This window comes from Falco naumanni, chromosome 10 (genome assembly GCF_017639655.2).
Source record: "Falco naumanni isolate bFalNau1 chromosome 10, bFalNau1.pat, whole genome shotgun sequence".
In the NCBI taxonomy this organism is placed as follows: domain Eukaryota; kingdom Metazoa; phylum Chordata; class Aves; order Falconiformes; family Falconidae; genus Falco; species Falco naumanni.
The window spans coordinates 2,218,435-2,236,998 of record NC_054063.1 but is presented as its reverse complement, the minus strand read 5'-3'; the positions used below and the strand labels follow the sequence as shown (position 1 = coordinate 2,236,998).

General features: G+C 46.2%; 1 protein-coding gene across 19 annotated transcripts in view; it reads left to right on the top strand.

The window, feature by feature from the left end:
• The window catches only part of BRSK2 (BR serine/threonine kinase 2), a 314,590-nt gene that overhangs the window by 210,127 nt on the left and 85,899 nt on the right, over positions 1 to 18,564 (top strand). For all 19 annotated transcript variants that reach the window (XM_040608957.1, XM_040608951.1, XM_040608946.1 and 16 more), the window contains exon 4: positions 11,551 to 11,691. In XM_040608957.1, coding sequence (XP_040464891.1) covers positions 11,551 to 11,691 — 141 coding nt within the window. The remainder of the gene's footprint in view (positions 1 to 11,550; positions 11,692 to 18,564) is intronic.

Sequence of the window (18,564 nt, the reverse complement as noted above, 5' to 3'; positions counted from 1 at the left end):
TACACACACATAAATACATGCACACATGCATAAACACAGCATGCAGCTGATGTGTTCCAAGCAGGTGTAGTGTACTTGGGTGGTGGAGACCGTGTCTGAATACGTGAAGGAGAAGGGCTGTGATCGTCACTTGGAGTGAGGGGATGGGTTATAGAGGTGCTGAAGCTTTCTTCTTGCTCTGAATGCCCCTGAAGCCAGCAGCTCAGCTGAGCTCTCCTTCACTGCCCCAGAAGGCCGGGGGGCTGTTTTGTTCCAAGTGACAAATATCTAGTGCCCAGAGCAGTGGGGATGGCCTTACACCAAGATTTCCAAAAGCTGACTGCATTCCTTAGCAGGAAAATATCTTCCTGCTGAAAATCACCTTGAAAAGGGAAGCATCCCATATCTTTTAAGTTATATCTGGTTATCGTGGCTTCTAAAAACTGTTGGGCTCCAAAATGTGCTTTGCCAGTGACCGTTTAGCCTTCAACAATCACTAAGTCTTGTTTGTGCTGCAGCTTCTCAGCCTGCAAGATTGAGCTGTCTGCATCTCCCTGCCAGGGCACTGACTGAATCCCTCTGCTGAAAGGCACTGACTCTGAAAGAGCCAGTGACTGTTAATTGTGTTTCATTTTTTATTAGTCACTATTTTAAAGAAAGGGCACAATGCAGAGCTTCTGGCAAGCCTCCGTGTTCAAAATTAGAAACAGTCGTGGCCTTGGATAAATCTAAGAGGTGGAAGAGAGTGCCTGTGGAGGGGCAAGGTGTGACATGTGCGTGGGGGCTGAGAGCTGTGCATGCACGTACTTTCCCAAATAATAAGACACAGTGACCTCCAGTTCTCACTAGCATCGCTAAAGGGATTGCTCTCTGGTTGTGGAAGCGCCTTTCCATCACACGTGCCATCTCAGCAGTAATGGTAGTGGCATGGTTTCAGAGAAGCTTATGAATTATGGGTGATATTTCAGGAGCCAGAGACTAATCACGATGCAGCGCTGGGGAGTATTTCCTCGATAAATGTTAATTTCACAAATCATGTTTGACTTTTGGTTTATGATTTAATTTGTGACAAGGGGCTTTGGTTGAGTAGATTCCTAATGCAACCATGAATCAAATCCTTTTTCCACAGTTTATTTAACACTGAAAATGAGTTTTAAAGAAATAAGAATAAAAATCTGTTAGCATATGTGTGTTAGCCTAGCAGTAATTTTCTGTTTGTTTTGTGGTTTTTTCTACCAGAATGGTCGGGGAGATGAAGATAGCTATGAGCTCTAAGACTTCCAGCAATTTATCCAGCATTTTTAGTTGTCTCATTTAGTAAAACTGTGGACTACAGTTCTAGGTGCATAGGGGAAAACACAGCTGCGCTGTGGCTCTCTGTCTGTGTGCTGATATACCACCTCAGCTATACATTATGTTGTCTAAACTAGCAATATTATTGACATTTGAAGTGTTTCATATTTGTTGGATGATCATACTTGATGGCCTTCAAGCAAGATTGGGAGTCCGCAGTAAGAAGAAATTTAGAAGGAGCTATAGATGACCTGTGCCTCCCTGTCTGCCATCGTATAATGTTAATAGAGAAAGCATCCAGGAATGGGGGGATCATCCTCCCATTTTAAAGATCAAGAATGAGTTAAAGTAGGCTGGTGTGGGATAAGCCCAGAGTTTTTTAAGAACTTACATTGCTGGTTCCTAATAGGGACTGATCAATGAGCTACCAAAATTTGTGTGTGCACCAGTCATTTTGACTAACCAAGTTCAAGCAGTCAAGAATTTTAGGGAAATGTAAATAAACTAAGGGAATGAGCGAGGTGGTAAGAAAGCTCATAACGTTTTGGTGTGTTCTGTAGTGCATATCAGAGGGGAAACCCTCCTTTGGTCGTTCGGTTTCTGCACCGCAATGAACTGTGTGAACCTGGGTGCTGGTCCTCTGTGCTCTGTGCTAGGTAGAGGAAAGGTCTTACCTGGGCAGAGTTCGTGTGGCAACGGAGAGGCAGGCAGGGTTCACACGCTGCTCACAGCACCGAGCTTCTCATGAGCAGACATGTTGAGGATTAAGTAAGAGGAAACCTACAAAACCCAGTCCTTCATGAGCAAAGTGGTTGGCTCGGGTCTTTTCTAGGAAACAATCTTTTGCTTTATTCTTAAATCTCTGATAGGTACATTTACTGTATTCTATGCAGTAAATTCAGCTTTCCATTTGATCTGAGAAAAGCAATTGTCCCATTGTTGGAGTTGTGAGCATGGCAGCTTAAGTGCCATCCTATAATCCACAGGAGATGGGCCTTCCCTTTCCAAAGGGGATAAGCTGACCGGTGGGTTTATTGCAGAACTCCCAACAGGGGTGGCATTATCTGTTTGATTTTGTTTGATTAGCTATTTGGTTTAAATTATTGGTGGTTTGGCAAGGAGTAGAGATGAGGTAGAATAAAGACATCCTAGGACCACTCCATGCCCTTTTCTTTCAGATGTTTATACTAGTATTTCATGATTCCCTGTCCATCAGTGTCAGTGTGTGTATATATATATATGTAAATTTCTATTTATAGGTGCATACAGATATTTGTATATATATGTCTAGATTTATATCGATTAATTTTCACATTTTCACACTGAAGATTTCAAATTCTGAAATTTTGTGGGAGCATTTATTTTAAATCTCTGTGTTGTCCAACTTAATCAGCATTTGAAACAAGCATTTGTTTCAACAGAAGGAGTGGGCATCAGAATGTTGTTCTCTGAAATGCACCATGCGTTCGTTGGCTCTTTTTCCAAGCACAAGTCCCTTTCTCACCATTCAGCAGTACGGTGCTTTCACTGGGCAGGTGCCCAAGCCTCACTGCGATGTACACAACACACCACCTCGTGATTTCAGAGGTGAAAGTGTTTCCCAATCAGCCGGATAACAAAATTAAAGTATCTCTTACCTGTGCACAACTCACATTTCTGGCTTGTACAAGATCAGCTGACAGCAGGAGTCAACACCTTACACTCTGGTGGTGTCTGCAGAGGCATTCGTGCTGCCAGACCTCTCCTGCAGGGTTTTCCTGTAACTCTGTTCAGTTTTGCTGAAAACTGATTGTGAGATGCCGGAGAATGCGAGAAAACAGAAAAAAAGGGTTCTGTGTGTTCTTTGGTTATTGGTAGCCCAGGACTTTGACATTCGATCCATCTGCAGGGAAACCTGTCTCAAAGCAAAAGGAAGGTTCAGAAAGTTGGAGCAGCTCCAGGGCTCAGCGCTGAAAATTAATTTTGTGGTAGGTGTGCTTCTTGGTAGTCTGGTTGTGGGGTGTCAGGCGCCATGGATTCAGGAAAAGAAAATAGAACAGAATTGGAAGGCAAAAGGGTGTTCCACCTGAGCCTTGATTAGAATTAAGGGAAATATTCATAACCAGCTACTTGGACCCCTTTTCTTCTGCTGTTGACTTGGTTTAGCCCTGTGATGAATCACAAGCAGGTGTGGCCAAGGGAAGCCCCTTCAGCTGCAGGAGGGGGCAGCGCCAGGCCGGCAGGCGAGGTGGGCCTGGGGACCCGGGGCTGGCTGGAGGGGGGCAAGGGGAGAGGGCGCTGCGCCGAGGACAGGCGGCACCGCCTGCGGGAGGGATGCCCGGCCGGCACACAGCAGGGCTCGCACAGAGGTGGTGGTGACGATTAATGCAACACCTTGCGCAACGCGGTCTTAATAAGCTCTACCCAAAAGCCTGACGGTGTCTTCTGCTCAGTGCCTGATGTGCTCGTGCACCATCCAGGCCAGGAGGCTGGGCCTAGGAGAAAACAGGCCCATAGTGGAGCGATTCTGTGATGTGAGCAAAGGACAAGGGGGGATGGAGCTCCAGGGCCACAGGACGTTACGTGCCTCATTTCGCTATCAGGCTGCAGTAGGCGATGGTGTGTGTCTGGGCCGTCGTTGTTAAGGGAAAGGCCGCTTGGTTCTGAAGAGTGAAACTCAAACAGCAGAACTGCAGCAGCGAGCTGATGAGTGTTGTCTCAGCTCTGCCTGTCCTGTGCTGAGGATCCTCCGGCTGGACCCGTTCAGTCTCGTGTGCCCAAAAGGAGGGCTGCTGCAGGGCCACGGCATGCATGACTGCACACCATGAAGGCACTGCTCGGACCCCTGTCAGCCCCAGTAAATTAAAGGTACAGAGCACACCAGCATAATCCCCTACCTCTCTTTTCTCCAAAAGCTCCAACCTGTTCATGGCCAAAGGTAATGAGCAATCAAATATAATCTCCATTCAAACAAGCAGACTGGAGTTAAAATTGTCTTTTGGAAAAAAAAAAAAAAAAAATTAATGCATGCACATTTTCTTGCAGGCGAGGAAAAATAAAATAAAAAACCCAGAGTTCCTGGCCTGGTGCCAAATTAGGGTTTAAAAATTCATGCCCACCATAAGAATTTATATAACTTCTGAATAATTTATAGGCTGCGCCAATAACAAGGGGCTTAATATCTGATAGAGATTATTTAATCAATAGAAAACAGCGCAGTGAAAAAACTGTCAAAGAACTACAACATGTCAGTCTTGGCTGGGCAGCTTTTAACCTCCCCCCTGCTACACATATATCCCTTCATATATGTATGGAAGGGCATTTTGCAAGTAGGGTGGTAGCATGGAAGAGGAATTGCCAGGACTTTTTTTTCTTCGAGAGGCTTTTCTTTGGCAGCCTGCCGCTCCAGACAGATCCCTTGCTGATTCACCACAGCTTTGAAATGTAATGAATCTTCTAGCTCTTAGCTGAATTGGTCAAAAGGAGTGATTTTCTTGTGAATAATCTGCCGAGGACTGTGGGTTACGGTGGGATGGTTCAGAGCGCAGCAGGACTGGTGGCAGTGCCGAGCACGTGCCGCTTGTGCGGCAGCCGGTGCCATCAGTATTCCGTTCTGTGGCCAAACTTCAAGAGGTTTTTACAGCTGTTGGCACTAACAAACATAGGCACAGGAAAGAACTAAAGACGTATCTGTCTTTACAAAGGAGATCCCTACCTGATATGTGTCCCTGCCCTCGGTAATTGCTTAGACATCTGCATCAACTCCGCAGTGTCTTGCGCCATGCCGTGTTCCGCAGTTTTAGGGTTATGCTCGTGATTTTCAAGTATCGACTGTTAAGTGATAAACCAGGGTACCTGAGCTTCTCAGCAGGGGTGGTCGTTTCATGAAAGGTCTTACCCATAGGCATCACAAAACGGTGAACTCTTGAGCATACAGAAAGCAAACAGAAACACTCTGATTTTTCATGTCTTCTTGTGTATCTCTTTCTATGTAACTGCACTGGGGTTTGCAAGGTGCTGGAGTGCACGCCTGAAGTTGGGCATCTTAAAAGCTGGCCAGTGCCACGTGAATATCCAGTCTGACTCCTGGCACAGTAAAAGTCCTAGAAAATCACCCAGCAGTGTGTGATGTACCCCGCGGTATGTTCAGGCTCATGTAGAAGACCAGCATACTCGTTTAGGTTTAAGAGAGGTTGTGTGTCATATGTGTAAATATCATAGCATTTAATAAAAAGATGGATTATTAACTGGTTCCCTAACAGACAGCTAAGCACATGCCCGTATGAGGAAACCCTCTACTGCCTGAGCAAAACAAGAAGCTATGTGAATTGACTACCATTCCTAGAGCACCAGAGAGTATTTCTTGTTACTCTTGGTTTTTTGCAGTTATAATGCTTACCTGAAATATTTGTGTTCCAGTATGAGGTTTCATCTAAAGACCTCTATTCATTTAGCACTTTTATAATAAATACATTTGTATTGTCCCAGAGGACCTCATCTGTGTAGCTGTGAATGTCTCATAAGTTGTCTTCATCTATAAGGCTGAGAAAACTGGAGCCGCATACCCACACTGGGGTGTACGGTGATGGGCCGCTGTGGCAATCCCATCTGGCTGTGTCGTGGTTAAACCCCGGCCAGCAAGTAAGTACCACACAGCCTCACTCACTGCCTCTCCTGGTGGGATGGGGAGGAGAGTCAGGAAAGGGTAGACCCCATGGGTTGAGATAAGAACGGTTTAGTAATTGAAATAAAGTAAAATATTATAATAGTCATAACAATAATGATAATAGTAACAAAAAGAAAAAGAGAGAGAAATAAACCCCAAGAAAGACAAGCAGTGCACAACACAGTTGCTCACCCCCCCTGACACCCAGCCAGCCCCCCAGCAGTGACCGGCAGCCCCCAGCCAGCCCCACCCCCAGCGTATGTACCGAGCGTGACGCTCTGTGGTACGGAATAGCCCCTTGGCCAGTTCGGGTCAGTGTCCTGGCTCTGCTCCCTCCCGGCTCCTCGTGCACCTCCTCATGGCACAGCGCGAGGAACGGAGGAGTCCTTGACTTAGAGTAAGCGCTGCTCAGCAGCAACTAAACCATCAGCGGGTTATCAGCGTTACTCTCATAGTAAACACAAAACCTAGCACTGTACCAGCTACAAGGAAGGAAATTAATTCTATCCCAGCCAAACCCAGGACAGGCAAGAATTCTAGTATTTCACACCATTCTTGCTAATGGCTTTTCATTCTTTACAGATCACAACTGGTGTGTTTTGTTTGGGTGATTTTTTTTTGTTGTTGTTATTTTACCATAAATATCCCATGATGCATAGCCCTGATGGCCTTTGTGCCAGTTAGTCTTTCTTTAACAGCATTTTGTAGGCATTGCTCAGAGCCAGCCTATTTCTTTTGTTAACAGTCCTGCTTTGGAGGTAGCATGTAGCTGCCTTGCCTCGGTGAGAGCTCTGTGAGTTATTCCTCAAAGCTCCCTAGGGCTTCAGCAAAGGCAGCCTTTAAGAAGCTGTAGCATAGTCCACCAGATGGGAAGGAGGAATCATCACCAAAAGTCTCTTTGTTCCTGTTTTAAGTGATGTCTTAGCAGTATTGTAGTGCAAAGGCAATCTGGTCATACCTTGCTGTGCTGGCACTGGACGAGAATGGGACAAAACAGAGCCAATGCCCGGGTCAGCCTGCCCTCCAAACACAAAGCAGCTGCGGGAGACCCTGTGATGGGGGAGTCCAAGCTGTTGTCAGGCATCACAGCAGTCTTCAGGAAGGAGCCGAAGAAAAATGATGATGTAGCTCTGTCATTAATAATTATGCTCTTCCAAGTGCAGGAGGGGGTCTTGTGAGAACACTGAATCATTTGCCTGGGTATTTAAAAAAATTTCACCAGAGTTAGGTTTTTTGTTTCACGTCTTGGCAGGACATGAGATACGATGCAAGATGTGTACCTTGGTGTCTGTATGAAAGCAGTCAGTGGCCCGTGAAAAGTTTTGCAACCTCTTGAAGAATGTATCTGGTGAGGAAAGCAAGTAATCGAGAATTTAACACCACATGCACTCGGCTTCATATTGAGTTGCAGAAACATCATGTTTTCTTGCTTTTCTAGTCTCCTAGCAAGCAGAGGGGAAATTGGTGATGGGGACAGCGTGGAGCAGAAGGCAAAAGGGACCATGGGTGCTAATCCCAGCTCTGATACTGGGTGGCTGTAACCCTGGGCAAGTCACTTGGCTTTGCAACTCCCTATCAGTAAAGAACAGGAGGTTAATAACGTGTAAAGCTTCTATCATGTGAAATGTAAGGATTAGAAGAGCTGGTGTGTGTCCAGAGCATCCAAGATTTGAGAGCTAAGTGCTCTTACAGAGTCTTTTGTCCTAATATAGCTCCTCTCTGTATTATCACAGCAGGTAGTGTGCATGCTGCCAGCCAGAGGCTGGCTCTTTCCTTTCCCTGAACCTTCCTGCAATGGCTATTACAGAGCAGGGATTCCTATGTTTTTACAGTGGGAAGACTGATGCTGTCAATCTTATGTAGACAGGATTTTTAAAAAAGCTTAATTCACCAGTAAGTTACTTTTCATCTCCTAATGGAAAAGGAGACTAGTTCTGGTTACTGTTCTAGGATTTTTAGAGTTCACTCACCTCCTTAGCATAAATGGGAAAAGGAGTACTGTAGCGAGATGAGAACCTATCATATCTGGGAAAGATAAAAGGTAAGGGGAAACTCAGGAAAATACTTCTTAGTGTTTTTCTCCCCTGCAGGCTATGTGTTATTTACCTTCTCCTGGATCCTCCAAGAGTTGGCATCGACATACTTCCAATCCTATAGCACTTTGCTAAAGTAAAGGATTTTAGATGCTGACGTGAACTCAGGAGATCTGGATTCTCTTCTGTGCCACAGATTCTCAGGGAAGGCGTAGTGCCTGTGTGCCTTACTTTCCAGCCTCTGGAATAATGTTCTTTCTTTCCTTTGCTTTTTCTGTTCGGCTTTTCAGAGCACGTATTCTCTTCTTTTATGGGGTCACTCAAACACACTCACACGTACACAGATGGATAGATACATAGCATTTAGTGGGGGTTGTGTAAGCTGCACAGTGATGGTTAGAACCAGTGCAACACCTGGAAATGTTTAAACCCCCCTTGTTGGCCTGTTTGGAAATAACATGTGTACTACTATTGTGCCATGTAATGCGCCAGCAAAACATTGGCTTGCATAGGGATGGAGGCAGGTGCTGAATTATGCCCTTGTTTAATCAAAAATCTTCTACTTGGGGGCTGTCCTAAAAAAAATAAAATGCATCACACTGGAGGTAATAGGGTTGGCAGGTGGCCAGCTCCAGATCCAAACTCAGAAATCCTAGCTGCAACATAACCACATAGTACTTGTGGAATGATCCCTGCAGCATTTATTTCTTGCACTTGACCACTGGGAAATGTGTTTGTCGTCCTTCTCACTCCTGTCACGTTGGGGGCTTTGTCAGATCAGAATACATCGTCGCTGTGCTTCTCTGCGTCCCTTGACTTGTCATAGGCACAAATCTTTTTCAAATGTTCTCCCCTGTTCATTTCCATTATTATATCTGGTGCTTCTAGGTGGCAAGCAGAAATGAATAACCTTGTAAATGCTCCCTGTCTTTCAATTTGTTTTATTTTTCATACAACGTGTCAGTGCATTTTTGTTGAGTGTTTTTAATAAGATGAAGTTGATGAAAATAAATTGCTTTGCAGTTCCTGCTGTGGGTGACAGAAATGCTGGGTCTGTAATTTTCCAAAACTGAGCATTTGAAACCAGCGTGGAGGGTGTTTCGTATGCCTGTAACTGCAATCAGCTTCATAAAATAGCTCCCAGAAAAAGAAAGCAGCTAGCAATTTGAATTTTGGGGGCAAGATGCACTGCTGTATCCAGCTTCTGCTGGGCACAGCGAGAGAGGGAGCTGTCAAGGAGAATTTTAGGATTGATTCTGTGCCAGGCTTGGATCTGCCATATGGGATAGTTAGCCAGATCTGTCGCTAGCGTGCGAAGGAGAATGAGTTATATAGCAAACCCCCTTACCAGACCACGTTAGCCAAGGCTTGGGAAAGTGAGGATTGGGACTTGAACATGTGGGCACCCCAGTGCCCATGGTTTCCGTCTGCACAGTTCTATGTCCTGCTCAAAAAACGTAGTGTGGATAAACAGTGATCTCTGAATTACCAGTGTACTCAGTAGGCAGTGCTTGGAGAGAAGATAATCCACATATTCCAAATGTGATTTTCAAGTCAAGATTTTTCTCTTTTTTTTAGTCATTTTAATGAAAAAAATGTCAATACTACCATATTTCTTGTGACTGTTTCTATTTTGGTAAAAAAAATGCAGAAAATACCATTTTAATTCCCTAAAGTTTATAATTTCATTTTGTTGCCCCCTTTTTTGTGCTTTCGTACTACTTAGCTGGCAAGACAGTGTTAATGTCTGCCTCCTGCTGCATTTCTGTAAGGCAGGGAAGTGCTTTTTCCTTGTGCTGGCTGGGAGCTGACACAAGGAACTCACACAGGCGCTGATGATGGACCAGGAGCTCACATCCCACTTTTGCAACTTCAAGGCTAACGCTGTTATCATTAAGCCAATTTTACTTTCCTCAGAGAAGCTTTTAGTCTTCCTACTGTTCCATCTTTTTGGAAACGTTGGAAAAAAGGAATAGTTTAACCCCAAAATGTATAATAATCTCCTCTTTCCATTTCAAATTTAGAAATTTCCTCTGAGATTATACTGCTTCAGGTACAGAAAAGACAGTATCCTGAATTAATGATTTTCATTGTCCACACAGGTTTGAAGAGTTGGATTAATACTGGCAGTAAAACTAGCTTGCTGTAAAGCAAGGCATTGAGGGATGGGGGTCACGCAGCACATCATGTCCAGCCTGGGCTGCTGTGCTGTTGGAGGAGGGGACGGAGAATTACATTCAAAATTTGGAAAAAGACCTAATTCTTGTTTGCAAGTGTTCTGGTGATGTTTCTCAAACTATCTGCCAAAGGTTGGAATGCCCTGTTCCCCCTTGCGCTCTTGCTTTACAGAAAGCACCTTTCAGACGACAAGCCTTGCCATGCGACCCTGTAACTCGCATCAGGGGGGTCAGGCAGTGAGGGTACAGGTTCCTGCCTCTCCTTCAGGGTGTAACCAGCTAGCAGAGCCAAAGAACAAAAGTGATTTTTCAGTAAAAAGAATAATAATCTGTTGTTTATACTATACTTTCAGATTCTGACTAAGTAATCTCACTGCGTAATTTCTTCGTTCTGTATTAGAATAGTGTAAGCTGGGCAAACAAGCAAGGAGACAGTAGAGCACAAAATCACAGTAGAGATGGAAAAAGTCCACGGAGGTTTCCAGCAATCCTCTTGCCAACAGAAGCCTGTTGCTTTGTCCATATTATATCTGGTTTCTTTTTAAATGGTTCAGTTGATGGTGTTCCTGCTACTGCCGTGGGGAAACTCTTTCATTCCCACTATTAGGCAACATTCCAGAGATTTATACTAAGTTTTCCTCTGCTTAGTTGCCTTTCATTACCCCTACTTACAACAAGATAGCCCATCTATGGCAAGTCCTTTCCTTCCAGAAGATCTCCTGCTTCTCTCTCTGCCTGCCAGGAGTGCTGTGTGAGGTCTGAGGTTTCTTCTCTTGCTCCTGGGTCCCTGTTGTGCCACATTTATTCACTCAGTGTCACATTTTTCACATGTGAGTTGCAAGGGAGAGCAGCTACTCCAGCAAATCATTGCTGTTCAGCAGCAAAAGCTGAAGCCCTTACATAGGCTGCACGCATATAGTTGTTCTTATCTTTTTTCATATTCTAAACTATTCACCTTTTTTCTTTTTTTTTTTTTCTTTCCCTCTATTTTGTTGACAACTCTCTGGTTCTCAGGTGTCCAAGACAGAACAGTATGTGAGTGCAGCTTCACCACAGCAGTTTTATAAAGGAATTGCCAGCTTGGTTAAGGCTTCCTAGCATGCCGTCTTATTCCACTGTAGGTTTAAGAGCTGCTGTGAAAGCTTATACCTGATTATTCTCTTCTTCCCCTCCTGGTCTTTTGAGGCAATTTTGGCTTCTGGATTATCCCTCACTGTTATATTGAACACTGAATCCAACAGTGGCATGCCTGAAGTTTGCAGAACCCCTGTTAAAAATATTAATCACCCCTGATTTTAAAATTCTGATTCTCTTCCCCTGTTCTTTACAGAAGTGTTCTCCTTGACCGTGTGTTTGTGTATAATTGTGTGAGTGACGTGGTATGATAATGTGCTTACAAAATCCTGGCTTTGTTATTTTCTAGGTATTTGGTGCTAGAACATGTGTCAGGTGGCGAGCTCTTTGACTATCTCGTAAAAAAGGGAAGACTGACGCCAAAAGAAGCCAGGAAGTTCTTCCGACAAATCATCTCTGCTTTAGACTTCTGCCATAGTCATTCAATATGGTGAGTACAGCCATTTCCAACGGGAGCTAGCCATTACATAAAATCACAGGATAAAGAGCTCTTATTTCTTGATACTTTTAAGTAACTGATGTTGTAAAGCTCTAAAAGCATTGTGTAAAGTGCTGATGTGTTTTTAGATTCTTGGCCATCTGTGAGACAGTGCGTCAGTCACAGATAGACATTTCAGGGAGAAGATTGTCATTTCTCGCTGGAGGAGAATTCATTCACAGGGAATGCTTTAACCAGGACAACCAAAACCACCAAGGAAAAGCAGCTGAATTTCCATCATTCTTGTGGCACTTGCTAATAACCGAGAATTACATGCACTATATCAAAATGAATCCCTGAAGAAACTTTGGACAATTACAAATACAGCAAAGTCATTTTGTGGCTTCCTTCAGTTTTTGGAAACCTGCTGGCTTTTGGCAACCTTCACTGAGTCCCTTCTGGGCATTTGAGTCACTGTTGCCTTTAATTTCCTTTCCAGTAGGGAAGAATTTCCTTGATCTGACTGCTATTGATATTCACTAACTCCATCATACAATTTGACCATCAGGTGTGGTTTAACCTGTGCTTTTCAGGTGGCGTTTTAAATTGGACCAGTTTCTCCTTCATCTTCAGGAAGTTTAGGTAATTTAAATTATGCTGAAATCAAGTTGTTATAATCAGTCTGAGCACAAGAGTTTCTGTATAGTGGCTGGCCCGCAACTGCCCACTTATTTCTCAGAAATGCAGCTCCTGGCAGTGAGGTTGGCGGAGGGAGACCATTTGCATTATGTCCGTGTGGCTGCTTCTCCACAGCCCCAGACGGCCACAGATCCCCTCCCCAAGCGGCCGAGGGCCACTGACAGATCCTGCAGGGCTGGATTTGCACGGTCACTGTGTGGTTACTTCTCAGTGACTGTACAGGGATTCTCTGCACCCCAAGTTCTGTGCTGAGAACTTGCAAACCAGGTATTCGCCCCAAAAAAGGATGCCTAAATGTTTCACTTGGTCTTCTAGCCCCCTCCCTCTACATCTCTGACTCATTTCAACAGGAAATGTTAATCTGAAAGAGAGCATGTTTCTAATAAATGGAAAGGGAAATAAGAGCCTTTCTTGACGATATATTAAGAAAAGTATACTGTTAGCCGGAGATGCAGTTCCAAGGTGGTAGATCTGGGTGAGAAGGTCCTGAGGATAATGGCTGCCTGGCACAGGCAGGGTTACAATGGTCAGAGAAATTCCCAGAGGAGCCAAGGGCAGGTCGCATGCCCTACCCAGAGGATCTAAGTTTTCTCTGTTGGCAGAGACCTCTGTCAAGTTTAATTCTGGAATTCCACAGTTTTTCCTCCCTGCTAGTGAACTGCATTGAGTGATCATGACCTTCTTACAATCAGCATAATCCTTGGGAGACTGTACAGCTGTTAATTTTTGTGTAGGCTAGGCAGCGTAAGCACTGACGGGTCGCATACAGACATGTTTCTCTTCCCTGCTTGGCTTAACGCTTAGAGACCCAATCCAAGAAGACTCAGAAATGTTGAAGTACAACTGAAGAGAAATTATTTACTCTTCCAAATGAATATTCCAGAAAAACATGAATTTCCATCGGGATAGAATTTTCTATGAGAACATGCATTATATACGCATACATACTAGTCCTTTGGGCATGTGATGGATGCCTCTCGATGTGGCAGACTTTAATAAACTGAGTGAGGGTTCTGGTGAGGCTGTCAGACAGACAAGCACCTCTGCAGGTTTGACGATATGTGCAATTTCCAAGACAGAGTGCACATCTCTCCTGAGGAACCCATTTTCCTCTGTTAAACATATTGGATTGTGGGCAGTAGTCTTGTTTAGAAGTAAATCCCCTGTCTCCTTGCCAGCTCCCACTTGACTAGCATCTTGTGCTGAATAAATTAGCAGTAAATCATAAGCTCTCCCTCCCTCCAGGTCACTCTGAGACTTGTGTGGTCTGTGTTATATTAGACTCTGTGTTCTATTCTGGACAGTTATCATTAAACCCTTTTCAAAAATCAAAGCATGCATAAATATAGTTGTGTGCATGTGTGTGAGTACAAAAGTTAATGTGTTTTCCTAAGCAATGAAGCCTGACCTTGTCCTGTCGTGGGGCAGCGAAATGACAAATCATCTCATCAGCCAGGTTATCCAGTTATGACCACGTTGAAAAATGAAAGCTTCAGCTTTGGTTAATGACTAAATGTGGGTGCCTCTAACCTACTGGCAGAACAGATTGATAGCCTGGTGTCCCCAGCCCCATGTCACTGTCCCATCTTCTTCCCGGACCTCCCAAAACACTGAAATACCTGTGGCTTACTTTCACAGCAGTATGTAACCGCATTCAGCTTTCAGCGCTCAAAATGTACTGATGCAGCAGGATTCCTGGATCAAAGAATCAGAAAGGATTCCCCAATCCTCCCGTCAGTAAAAGGCTTCTGCTGCTACTGTGTGGAGGGATCACCTGCGTCTAAGAGGTGTTTACAAACAAGCAGCTCGGACCAGGAAGCAGAATACACTTCGGAGCTTAGTCTGTTTGTGGGCAGTTTTCCCAAAGTATGAGCTTTCCGTTCTTACTTTATTTCATGGAGGCAGCGGGGCAGTATTTGATGTGCCTCACTCCGAGGTGCAGCCACTTACCAGGGTTTTGTGGTACAGGTTGGCCACGGGGGAAAGCTTATAGGTAACGCACTGTGGGGCCCTTTAGGGCCGCTGCTGTGTACGTAGCACCAGGTGCCAGGGACCCGCAGGCACCCGCGGGTGCCAGCAGCCCGCCTCGTGCGGAGGCACCATGGGCTCCTGCCGACGGTGCTGTGCCCGAGCTGGCCGGGCTGGCTCAGCGGGCGCCCTCACTGCCGGCGCTTCCCGCTCAGCGCCCCTGGCCTTCCCAGGCCGCCGCCGTGAGGCCGCCCCGGCCGGGGCAGCTTCCCCCGGCGATGAGGCGATGGGCCTCCCCGGCCGCCGCTCCCCCGGCGCCGCCTGCCCGGCCTCCCAAGCTGCGGGCCTTCGGGGCGGCTCAGCGCGGCCCTGCCGCCGCCATCGCCCCCGGACGCCGCAGCCCCCCGGCCCCGGGCCGAGCCCCCCCCGCCCCGGGATGCTGCAGGAGGGCGGGCCGGGGGCTGCCGCGCGCCCCATTGGCCGCGCGTGACATCACCGGCGCGAGCCCGGATTGGCGCCGCGCGCGGGGGGCGGCGGGCTCGTGCCTGGGCCCAGCTCGCGCTTGGGGCCTGCGGCTGGCAGGCTGACAAATAAAAATATGATTACAGAGAGTGCCCCGTGGCAAACCTGATTAGGGCTTCAGAGATAACAGATAATGCCAATTACTGCGCGGGGCAGCGGTGACACGGGAAGGAAATCCCCCGCGGTAGTGAGCAGCCGGATGATTAGCTCGTTTTATTTTTATTTTGGTTGGGTTTCATTTTGAGGTGTTTTTTTTCTTTTTTTTTTCCCCCGATCACGCACAAGAGGGGTTAAGGCAGGTTCTCTATGAATATTGATAAATGACAATTATGAGGGTCCTTTCTCCTTTCACTGCCTGCGGCTGTGCTTGAGTAGCACAGGGCTGAAGCGTCCATGTGTGACTGGGAGGGGGGTTGTGTGACTGGGAGGGGGGCTGAGTGACTGGGAGGGGGGCCGAGTGACTGGGAGGGGGGCCGAGTGACTGGGAGGGGGGCCGAGTGACTGGGAGGGGGCCGAGTGACTGGGAGGGGGCCCGTGTGACTGGGAGGGGGGGCCGTGTGACTGGGAGGGGGGTTGAGTGACTGGGAGGGGGGTTGAGTGACTGGGAGGGGGGCCATGTGACTGGGAGGGGTCCGTGTGACTGGGAGGGGGGCCGAGTGACTGGGAGGGGGGCCGTGTGACTGGGAGGGGGGCCGTGTGACTGGGAGGGCTGAGGCAGTGAGGAAGAGCTTGGTTTGACCTTGCCTTGTGTTCCTCCCTCGGTGCAGGGGGCACACAGCTTCTCATCAAATACCGCTTCAGGATTTCAGGGCAGCAGTCCCAGCGCCGCCGGTACATTCCCGCAGGCAGGAGCTGCAGAGCACTGCCAGCAGGCTTTTAGGGAGAAATCTGGGGTGTCTTCAAGGAGCAGAGAACGCCAAAGAATCCAGGTGCCATGTTCTGTCAGGTGGTGCCACCCCCCTCAGGACCCCTGCTCTGCCTTGCGTCACTTGTAAGGAGCCCGCTGGGGCGTTCTGCAGGGATGGGCTGTGGCAAGCTTAGGACTGCAGCAGCTGGGCGCTTCGAAATTGTGACTTAAGGCCTCCAAATGTGAAACTGGTCTAGAAATTGTCGTGTTTAATCAGGTTGGTTTCTGGTTCAGTTTGTTTTTTTCTGGTCATCAAGTCTTTAGGTTTTCAAGTTTTCTTTCGGACCATTAGAAGCGAGAAGGGTACCTTTTTCCCTGTTGAGAGCTAAGATTCACCAGTCATTGCCCAAATCTGGGAGTTTCAGATCTGGATTCAGTGACTGAGACTTATTCTAATACAGTGAGGAATTTTGAGATTTCCCTTGTACAGAGAACCAGAGAAAAGCCATCAAGTACGGCATCTGCAATGCCAAGGGCTAAGTTACCAGCTCAGCTAAAGTCAGAGAACATGTATTTTTGTAAGTTTACTTCTTTACATAAGCCACTGAAAAGTCAAAAATGGCATTATCGTATCATAAGCATAGCCGGGTGACATTCTCTGGCAAGTACAGTAGTGGTGATCAGACCTGGCAGTCTGTTCCGGCATTGAAATACATGAATATATGTTTTGAGCTGAGGTCGGTAGGGAGAAACAATGTATTTTAACAGATCAGTGGAAGTATTTGTTAAAAAGTAAGCAAGGTTTTATGCATACAAACCCTCTCCAGGTCTCCTGATATGTTTATAGATGCTGTCCTTTTTCCTAGCTATAACGATATTTACTTTTTCTGCAGAATTCTGTGAAATTACTAAATTTGTGCATAGCAACCATGGCTTTAAACAAAGATTCTTCTGTAGGTAGGTAAAAGTTGGGATCTGATTTGCAGAAGCAAGAGAAAAATAAGATGAAAGGCTTTTTCTGCTCAGGAAAATAAAAAATATTGTTTCTATTAATTATTACTGATAAATTATTTGCATCACTCTTAAGAGGCATACTACAGAACAATTATTCTGTGGTCTGGCCCTTCTGGGAGTTTGGGGTCAGTAAGAAAAGCATTTTCAAAGTAGCTAACAATTTGATTAGTACAAACGACCTGCAACTACTCCAATTAGGAGGTTTCTTGGGTTAGAAATCTGTGACCTACAATAAGTTGTCATAGAAACTGATATGAACGTTTCAGCTCAATAATCACTTTAAAATAATGGGTTAGTTCATCGTCTCGTGCCAGGTGACATAGCTCCTCTGAATCCAAGGTCTGGAGTCTTGGATTCCAAAAATCTTCTGCCAACCCTGGGTGACAGGGAGAGTGTTTTACTTCTCTTTTTTTCGTATGCTGCGATTGCCTGCAGTACAGAGACGGGGGTATTCCCAGAGCAGGAGGACAGACTGGAAGGCGATGGAGGCAGCTAGAGGAGCTGTCTGAATAGCATCACTGGGAGTGACTGGAAAGCAAGCGTGGCTGGTGCGTAAGCGGGAAGCTGGAACATGGTAACGCATGTGTGTGCCTTTCATTTTCTATGCATCACCACCAAGAACTGTGCCCATTTCCATGGGACAATTTTTTCAGACTTCTCTCTGTATCCGTCTTGTTCTGCAAGAGAATTGTACAGCCTTTGCTGGCATCTGTGAAAGAGGGACGTTGCAGAGAGGCTGACGGTGTGTGCTTCCCCTGTCACAGCTTCTACTCACGCGCTCTCCCTTCGAAAGCCTGCCATACGCAGGCTCCTGGTACTAACTTCTTGCTCTGTTGTCTTGGCTGAGAAGCTCTGGGAGTCTGTGGCCACCCTCGATCAGGGTTGCACTGACTGCTTCTGCAGTGCTGCATTTCTCTTTCATGTTCTTTCTCAGCACATGCAGGGCTCAATAGGAGAGTTTGCCGTGTTTGTCAATAAAGAAGGTGCTTTCTTCTCTTCTGATTTTCCAGCCATGTGATAAAGCCCCTACAGCTTTAGAGCCTTTCGAACAAGGAAAGGGTAACGAGTCCTCTGTTCACCTGCAGAGAGAGGAGTTGATGCGGTCATATAAGACATGGAGAGCCAGAGAGATCAGCTGGAATGGGACCAAATTAAATGCATTTACTCTGCAATGTTCCATTAATGCCAAGTAATTACCACATACGGTGGGATTTTTGTTTTGTTTTGTTTTGTTTGATTTTGGCACAAGAGAATTCTTCCCAAATATGAATGCATGAGGCTATCCAGGCTGCTGGGCTCTTAGGTAAATTATAACAAACCTTCCCTATTCCCATATGTTCCTCTCCCTTCCTTCTGGCGTTTGAAAAGCTGGCAATACAAAGATGGGAAATGTAAATGCATTTCACTGTCTCATTTTCGGTGGCAGTGATGCTGGTTCTGCCACTGTGGTGCAGACTCCTGGCCTGACTTCTATCCCCCCAGGATGCTGCCTCGGCAAATTCGAAGTGGTCTAAAGATGGATAGCAGAGAAATGTTCCAGCTGGAAGAAAATTTTCATTGGGGCATAAAATTCTCTTGTGGTTGAATGTGCAAGCAACTGCCTGATCCCACCAGCACCTTGATCTCTGAGAGGGGTGCTGGCACAATATAAAACAAATACTGAGGCTGCCATGACATTCCTGTGCGAACCATCCGTACCGGGCACTAGGGACTGTGTTGAAAGAGGGGTGGAGGAGGGTCAGAGAAACGCAAAACTGTGGTATGACAGTTCCTGTATTTTAGGGCCCAGTCAGCAATGAATGTAACAATTCCTGACGGAGTCCCCACTCTCCTCT